The following is a 9,086-nucleotide window of genomic DNA, read 5'->3' as shown; positions in this document are numbered from 1 at the left end:
GTTTTAGCTCTATGTAGAATATAATACATCTATGTAAAACATTTGTTTGCAAATATTTGTCTCTTGTTTTGCAATGCTATTAAAAATGTTTGTGTTTAGAAAAACAACAACAATACAATTAAATCAATACAGTGTCACAGAAAAATGAGATATGTTTCACCGGATATATAAATCTGAAGCGTCCGGTTGGCATTTCCGCTCACCACCAAATGTGGTTATGAGAGGAAGCCTAGTGGCTGGCAGTGGGAGAAGATGGAGTTAGATGCATTTTGGATTTTGAACTTAATACAGTTTTCTGTTCCCCAAACTAGAATCTGTTATGAACAGAGTGGACCACGTTTTCTAGACTTTACCCTTTGCCAAAGTTAAAAATACATGTATAAAAATGCGTTGTTTAGTAGCGCAAGAACAAATTGAGTTATTGCACACGCACACTCCACAGAGTAGACGTTACCTAACGGAAATATGCAAATGTTGGCTAGAACACACCAATAGGATTTCGCTAACTCGTGCTCGGCTCTGCCCACCTTGCTTGTTCTGCCCACTATGGTTACTTTTCGCCCATTGGAAACGACGGGGTGTGGTCTATCTAGGGCTAGTTCAAATATATATATATTTTTTTACAGTGTACGTACAGCGGCGTCTTTAATGACGTAGTCGCTCAGATTGCACGCTGCTGACGTGTATGTAGGGAAGTAGCAAGCTGGCTACCTAGCTAGTAGCAACTTTAGCGTTATTTTCATTATATATGTGCAGCCAGTGACAGCTCATAATGGGAATAATAGCCAACTAATTGAAATAATTGGCATCAGAAGAGAAATCGGAGCAGATTACACAGGTAGAGTTTGCTACACATGGGCTTGCAAGACCTCAAATACATGAGCATACACTACCCAGTGCACCATTCATGCTCAATTAGCTAACGTTAATGATTGGCTGGCATGCTAAAAGCTTAGATGGCGAGTTAGCTAGCAAGTTAAACTGCCTTGTACAGATTTATTGTGCAGTGACAATTGCAAAGATTTCAAGTTATGTAGCTGGCTAGCTAACAAGACTTTCGCGATTGTATGTTTAGCGAGCTAACATTAAAATAACAACACCTGTTCTAGTTAGTTAGCAAACGATGTAGCAAGCGCCTCAGGCTTGACAGGTAGAAGATACCATCCCTACAGTTACTCTTGTTTGCACCGGAGGTCGAAACGCAATCATGGTTACATTAACACACCTTGGAGTCGGCGCGAGATATGGGTCAGAAAACCTACTTAATTGCAGGGATGGGATATGCCACTGTACTCCAAATGTTACCTTTATCCACACTGCTCCATCGAGAAGATTGAAATACTGCTAGTTTTCCCAGAAAACGGCACTTTTCATCCTCAGCTAGCATGGCAATTTCCTAGGAAAACTAGCAGTATCTTCTCAATGGAGCAGTGTGGATAAAGGTACAATTTGGAGTACAGTGGCATATCCCATCCCTGCATTGAGGTACGTTTTCTGACCCAAATCTCACGTCGGCTCCATACGGTCTTAATGTAATTATGATTGTGTTCCCAGCTCAGTGTAAACACCTGTAATAGTAGGGTCAGGATCTTCTAAAACAGGAAAAATATGTGTACTGTCTTTAATACACAATTTTCCACCACCATTTTCGGGCTACTTAGGATGTTGCAAACCGTGTTATGCCAAGGGTGTGCAGCATCCTAAATTGTCTGAAAATTATATTTAACTTCTGGAATCCCACGGACTGTTTTGTGCAACCAAATACAATTGAAAGCAACACTAGTGTATATAAATACACCAGCATTGCTAAAAGCAAGAATCTAGCTACTATTGTGTAATTATAGTTTTTTGTCTTGTATTTTGAGTACTCATGCATTTGTTTCTACAGACAAGGAATTTGCCCTGAAGTGGATTGATTCCTTCAAGAGCCATGGGCAAACGGAGGATGCCAGACCTGTATAGGGCCCCCTTCCCCCTCTACACAATCAAAGTGGACCCCAAAACAGGATGGGTGATCACTGCAGGAGGGGGAGGCGGTTCCAAGACAGGCATAAAGAATGCAGTGGTAAGCTACTGAATGTTTAGGTGATCATGTAATGGTTTTGCTCTATGGGCACAATCTCTCAATTTCTAGTCTCTTCTCTGTCTTCACACCCTTTTACCTTGCATGTATTATGTAAGTGTGAAAATGCAGAAACATTGTAGACATTGTGATTCAGCATTTATTTTGATCTAATTAAATCTGAGTAATGTTGTACAGTATTTGCTAAGTTGGGACTGTCTTTTCAGCACTTCCTGGGTTTGGAGTTGGTAGGAGATCAGCACTGTGCCACCCTGGTGCACTCTCATGACACAGACACGCGTGCCACCATGAACCTGGCAATAGGCGGGGACGTGATCGCCGCAGGGCAGGACGGCAGATGCAGTCTCATGCGCTTCAGACAACGCCAGCCCAGCGGCAAGGCCGCAGCCAAAGACTGTAAGGAAGGGACACCCCCAAAAACCTGCCATTCACTTTTATAAACCTCTTCATACACAAAGTTCAAATGATCTTTACAGATATATTTACTGTAACATCATTCCTATCTTACATTTAATCTCTTACATCAGTGTTTCTCAATCCTGGTCCTGGTGACCCAAAGGGCTGCACATAATTATTTTTGCCCTAGCACTAACACCCCCGATTCATCTAATTGAATTCATCAAGCCTTTGATTATTTAAATCACGTATGTTTTGTGGTAGGGGGAAAAAACAAAAATGTGCATCCCTTTTGGTCCCCTGGAGAATGATTGGGCAACACTCCCTTACATTAACACATCACTATGCCCCTTATTTTCCAGCAGGGGGTGGCAGTGAGCAGGGTGCAGCTAGGAGACGTGCTGGGAAAGGGGGTAAGGGTAGTGAGGGAGCTGCTGCTAGGGGCAATTTGTCTGAGATGAATGATAACACCACCCAGATCTCTGTTGACACGTTTGGGGAGGTGCAGTCGGACCTCAACCCCCAGGACCCCCTCCAGAAGTGTGTGAGGTTCAGTCCTGATCTCAGCCTCCTATTGACTGGCGGGACAGACGGACACATCAGAGTGTGGGAGGTGAGTTTAAGTTATGCCAAAATAGCCGCCATGTTGCGACTTCTCCCCAATTGTTACTGTGCAGGTTTTGAGCTTGACTGTATAATGCCTCTGCTCTCTCACCAGTACCCCTCCTTAAAAGAGAAGTTGGACTTCAAAGCCCACGAGGGGGAAATTGAAGACTTGGACATCAGTCCGAATAACAAGGTACTAAACAGCTAATAAGTATATGACCTCGATGTCTGTCTGTGTTGGAATCACAGTAATGAGAAGGTTATAAACATAATGTGCAAGCTAAACTGGTAAGTGTTTTCTGACCTGTGTGTGTGTTATTTTGTGTTTCTGTGTAGCACCTTGTGACGGTGGGCCGGGACTTTGCCTGCAGTATATGGAGTGGCAACCAGCTAGCCATGAGCCTCTGTTGGCATGAGAAGATGCCTCAGATAGCAGCAAAGTCATACCGCTATATGTCTTGCAGGCAAGCACATACCCCTTTCTCCTACAAATTTTCATATACCCTGTTACATCACCGACATATAGCTCTGATCCAATAGCCACACTAGCATACCACATATGTTTTTTCATTCTCCCGTTTAGGTTTGGAAAAGTCGAGGACCAGAAAGACACCCTGAGGCTCTACACCGTCCAGATCCCCCACAAACGAGACAGAAAACCTCCACAATGCTACCTCTCTAAATGGGACGGCCAGAATTTCCTACCCATGCTGACGAACCCCTGCGGCACTGAGGTCATCTCCACCCTGGCTGTCAGGTGAGGGAGGATGGAGATGATACCTAGGATTCAATCAATCTTTCCTTGCCCCCCCCCCCCCTTCTGAATTGGAGAAGGTCCCTCCCCTCAGAACTTCTTTTCCAATGCATTTTGAGGAGGCAAATCAGAAAGGATGTGAGGAATTGAGCAAAGATGAATTGAGAAAGAGCCTTATTTGTTAATCTCTGATAAGGTTTGCGTGACTGCTCATTGCAGGTATTTCTCTGTGACGTTACTGTGTCATAAATGTAGGGCTGATATGGACAAAATATCATATCACAATATTTCTCACATTTATGATATATTTTTGAATAGTAACATTTCTACATCTGCTTTATGTGTTAGTTGTGCATGATCCTAGGGTGGCTACACATACATTTTGAAGTGATTTTCAAAGGAGCTTTCTCTGTTCTGTACAATCAAACTTCAACCAAAAGTTGTCTTATTTTTACCATTTCCACACTGCCACGTAGGTGCGCACAATATGCACAAAAAAAAATCAAGGCCTTATTTTTAACTAAGTATTGCGATTTAGATCAAAACACTTGGGTGTTGGAATCATGGAAATAGAATGATTATTCTACACTCACTGGAGAGTTTTAGGTACCTCACCCCATTCACAAAAATGGATTTCTCCTACAGACAGTGAGTTACGTGGCTTGCTATATAAAGCAGGCAGACGGGCATTGAGGCATTGTTACTGTTCGATTGAACATTAGAATGGGCACAGCGAGTGACCTAAGTGACATTTAGTGTGGTATGAATGTCGCTGCCAGGCATGCTGGATCCAGTATCTCAAACGTCAAGCCTCATGGGCTTTTCACGCACGACTTTGTCTAGGGTTTACCTGAGAATGGTGCGACAAACAAAGAAATCCAGTCAGCAACAGTCCTGTGAAACAGCTCATTGATGAGAAAGGTTGAAGGGAAAATGGCAAGAATCTTGCAACTCTGACAAACAAATAACAGTGCAGTACAACAGTGGTGTGCAAAATGGCGTCTCGGAACGCACAACTCATGGATGCGCAATTGTACCAGACGACCACACCGGGTTCCACTCCTGTCAGCTAAAGAAGAATCGGATCCAGTGGCCACGCAGTCACCAACACTGGACAATTGAGGAGTGGGAAAACATTGCCTGGTCTGATGACTGATGTTGCGTCATGCTGATGGCAGAGTCATGATTTGATGTAAGCCGAATCCATGGACCCGTCCTGCCTGGTGTCAATGGTACAGGGTGGTGGTGTACTGGTGTGGGGAATTTATTCCTGGCACACATTAGGTCCCTTGACACCAATTGATCAACAATCATTTCCAATACCTTTTGTAAAAATCAATGCCTCAAATATTTCAGGCTATTCTGGAGGCAAAGGGGGTCCAACCCAGTACTAGTTGGGTGTACCTAAAACTGTCTGGTGAGTGTTAGAATGTAATAGTGGGCACTTTGAATACACTATTTGACAGGTCAATGAATGAAAAAGCCAAGCAAGCGTTCATAGAACTTGGAATTTCAATACTAATTGGAGGTGTTATTGTGACAGGGTAGGAACCAAATTGTTGGTAAGTGTTTCAACCTTCCCAAGTTCTCTCACGTCACCCCGCTCCTCCGCTCTCTCCACTGGCTTCCAGTTGAAGCTCGCATCCGCTACAAGACCATGGTGCTTGCCTACGGAGCTGTGAGGGGAACGGCACCTCAGTACCTCCAGGCTCTGATCAGGCCCTACACCCAAACAATGGCACTGCGTTCATCCACCTCTGGCCTGCTCGCCTCCCTACCACTGAGGAAGTACAGTTCCCGCTCAGCCCAGTCAAAACTGTTCGCTGCTCTGGCTCCCCATGGTGGAACACTTTGCCAATTCACCACCTTCCGGAGACACCTGAAACCCCACCTCTTTAAGGAATACCTAGGATAGGATAAAGTAATCCTTCTCACCCCCCCTTGATTTAGATGCACTATTGTAAAGTGGCTGTTCCACTGGATGTCATAAGGTGAATGCACCAATTTGTAAGTCGCGCTGGATAAGAGCGTCTGCTAAATGACTTAAATGTAAATGTAATGTAAATGTTTCCCATGGGAGTGGAACCCTGTAAACTTTGGCTACATTAGAAGTTTCTCTTACTTCATGTAGCTAGCTAATATATTCATGCTTTGCCTATTCCTCTCTGATTTAGAAAATACTGTTGCATAAACAACATGCGGATTTAGGCCTACACCAGCACTGGTATCAGGCTGTATTGGCTAGCTACATTTGCTCAAACTCAGTACATTTATTAGCTAACTAGCGATTTACATTAGCGGCTAAAACGATTTTAGCCACAACGTTCTCAGAAAAGACAAACTAGCTGTTTGCAGACAGTAAGATACAAACTAATAGTGTAATTCTAGAACACTTATATTAATAATATGCCATTTAGCAGACGCTTTTATCCAAAGCGACTTACAGTCATGTGTGCATACATTCTACGTATGGGTGGTCCCGGGAATCGAACCCACTACCCTGGCGTTACAAGCGCCATGCTCTACCAACTGTGCTACAGAAGGACCACCCAGAAGCAAAGTGGAAAGCAGCATCGCTGTCATCAACATATTGTTTAATCTGCTGCATTGACCATGCAGTGAACTGTCGGCAAATGATCTTGTGGTCTAACAGCAACTGCGCTCCTTCGGTGACGGGGGAGAGAGACGACTCAAGTTGCGGAGTAAACTAATTTCAAAAAACGGAGTGGCGTATCACATTTTAACAAACCAAACATTGAAATACCGTTACAGAAGGTGAAGTAAAAACTCAAACTGGTCTGTGCATCAATACGGTATACTGCCTATCCCTGAGTAAATGTAATTGTTGTAGATATTTGTTCTTCCCTGTTAACCAGGAGTCTGGCTCTTTTAAAAAAAATTCTCGCTGTGTTCCAGTGACTCTGGAACTTTTCTCGGCCTTGGGACAGTGACGGGATCAGTAGCAATCTATGTCGCCTTTTCACTACAGGTAGACAAACACACACACAAATAATTAGCTGCCGTAGCTTATCCCTGTGTAACTCCCTATTTATCTTGTCTCATTGTCTCTGTAGAAGTTGTACTATGTGCAGGAGTCCCACGGCATTGTGGTGACCGATCTGGCTTTCCTGCCTGACACTCCCAAAGGCCAGAGCCTCAAAGGGAACAACGAGGCAGCCATGTTGAGTGTGGCTGTGGACAGCCGCTGTCAGATGCACACGGTACGAAACCGAAGTAAGTGGTTTGAATTGGTAGCATTTGATTTAGCATTGTGAGCAGTATTGTCTTTTCCTTCACCCTCCTTCGTTCTCTCTCTCCCTGTATCTTCACTGTCCCAGGATCCTTGCCTATCTGGCTGGTGCTGTTCTTCTGTGGCCTCATGGTGGTGGGAGCCGTCCTGCTCCTGCAGCACCTCTTCCCAGGATTAATTTAGACATTGACGGGGATGTTAATTGGAGGGAGAATGAAGGAATCCCAGACCGCCCTACAATCATCTTCAACAACCACAACCTCTGAGGAACTCCCCTGACGCAACTCAACCCTGGGACATGCATCCATCTCCTACCTATAGCCATCTTACCACACTTACCGGACCGTGGAACATTTTAACCACACTTGCCCAACCCTGGACTACATCTACTAGAGCCATTTACCCACTCTTAACTCTATCCTCCCAACCCAACAGCATTCCCTATATCAATGACAATACCGTAACCAATATTTGTATCCCCCATCCTTCCCTGTCACCCCTAGCCCTGATTCAGGACAGCCCAGTGAACCATCCTGGCTCCTTCCACCCACAATTCTGCAAGACTCAAGAATTTCTGTTTTTTTCTTGATCTGTATCAATCAGTCATAATCTTCTTTTTGATTTTATACCATGGTGGGGAGTTAAGGGCTCAGCTTCAGTTCTATATCATCATGAATGTGCAAGGGGTGGGGCTTTTTTTATCATAGATATTTAAGAAAATGTAAAATTATAAATATAAAATGTGAATCATTGCTCTGTCTGTCTCCAATCTGTCCTGTGCATACATAAACACACACTTGTAATTTTAGCAAGTTGGTTGGATAACACTTCTGCATATGGACTTTCTGTACCAGTTTCCATTGAGGCCTGTTTTTCCTGCTTTGCCCACTAGTGGGCATCATAGACAAATAAATGTTTGTCATAGACAGATAAATGTTTTTATCTAATATTGTTCATCCCAGACTGGAAAGCAGTCTAGGCAACAGGGCATCATGACCTTCAGGAAAAACTAAATCAATTGTGTTTGTGAACTCCCCTTTAGCTCCATTTACAATATTGAAAGACCTGGCAAGTTCTTCTCTGAAGGCTCCTGTATAGTATCTCTAATATATATATATATATAAATATATATATGCCATTTAGCAGACGCTTTTATCCAAAGCGACTTACAGTCATGTGTGCATACATTCTACGTATGGGTGGTCCCGGGGATCGAACCCACTACCCTGGCGTTACAAGCGCCATGCTCTACCAACTGAGCTACAGAAGGACCACAATCGTCTCCTTTCAGGCCTATTCCAGATTGACAGGTGGAAGACTGGTCTTTTTCTGCTCCACACATTTCCGTAGATGTGTTTATGTACAACCATTCAGTCTGGGCCCGGGGCTTGCTCTGATTCGTCAGAGCTGGACCGACTGATTCATATTAATGTGGTGGTCCTGAGTGCTCTAGCCACTCTCACGTGTCATTTAACACTACTTAGCTAAGATGGTAGAAAGCGATAATGTTCCTAAATAAAAGATGAGGCAGGCTATGATCCAGTGTATGTGATGGTTTTCTGTATCTTGCAGAGTCTACATACTTTATATTAGCATTGTATGGTCTTTTGTAGCATGGCATTCAAGATTCTGCATTTTCTAGACCGAAGCACCATGGAGAGTGTTTGGTTTGTTTCAAATGGCTGGCTGACTAACACTATCATCAAGCTGTATAGTTCATCTGTGTTTGTTTCAACCAATTAAACACTTTATTGGAATCTCTATTGTCGAGGCTTAATGGCCTTCAACTAAAGAGCTTTAATGATTTTCTCTTCCACTTTCTTCACACTCTTTAAAATAATGCCACCAGCCCGTCTGGGTACCTGAATATGTAACAGCTTGGTTTTGGCCCCTAGTCTTACCACCATCCCTCTACATGCCTGGCATAAGCACTTGCGTTGTTGCAGAGATGGAAAGGTTGCTGTGATACACTGGGACGTGTTCATTAAGCACCAAAT

General features: G+C 43.7%; 1 protein-coding gene across 3 annotated transcripts; it reads left to right on the top strand.

Moving 5' to 3' along the window:
* Window positions 1–639: 639 nt before the first annotated feature.
* Window positions 640–7,841, top strand: LOC118364178 (prolactin regulatory element-binding protein-like). Of its 3 annotated transcripts, none has more exons than XM_035745458.2 (10): window positions 640–838; window positions 1,889–2,065; window positions 2,290–2,479; window positions 2,845–3,092; window positions 3,198–3,278; window positions 3,422–3,549; window positions 3,669–3,842; window positions 6,756–6,828; window positions 6,914–7,073; window positions 7,178–7,841. In XM_035745458.2, the coding sequence occupies exons 2-10, from the start codon at window positions 1,931–1,933 to the stop codon at window positions 7,270–7,272; spliced, it is 1,284 nt and encodes a 427-aa protein (XP_035601351.1). In that variant the 5' UTR covers window positions 640–838; window positions 1,889–1,930; the 3' UTR covers window positions 7,273–7,841. The 3 variants fall into 3 exon arrangements, with proteins under 3 accessions (XP_035601351.1, XP_035601349.1, XP_035601350.1); XM_035745456.2 differs by having other exon boundaries at window positions 641–838; window positions 2,842–3,092; XM_035745457.2 differs by lacking the exon at window positions 640–838 and adding an exon at window positions 951–1,150 and having other exon boundaries at window positions 2,842–3,092.
* Window positions 7,842–9,086: the final 1,245 nt, after the last annotated feature.

This window comes from Oncorhynchus keta, chromosome 31 (genome assembly GCF_023373465.1).
Source record: "Oncorhynchus keta strain PuntledgeMale-10-30-2019 chromosome 31, Oket_V2, whole genome shotgun sequence".
NCBI classification, from domain to species: Eukaryota; Metazoa; Chordata; class Actinopteri; order Salmoniformes; family Salmonidae; genus Oncorhynchus; species Oncorhynchus keta.
The sequence above is the reverse complement of the archived record's forward strand: the minus strand, read 5'-3'. Positions and strand labels throughout refer to the sequence as shown.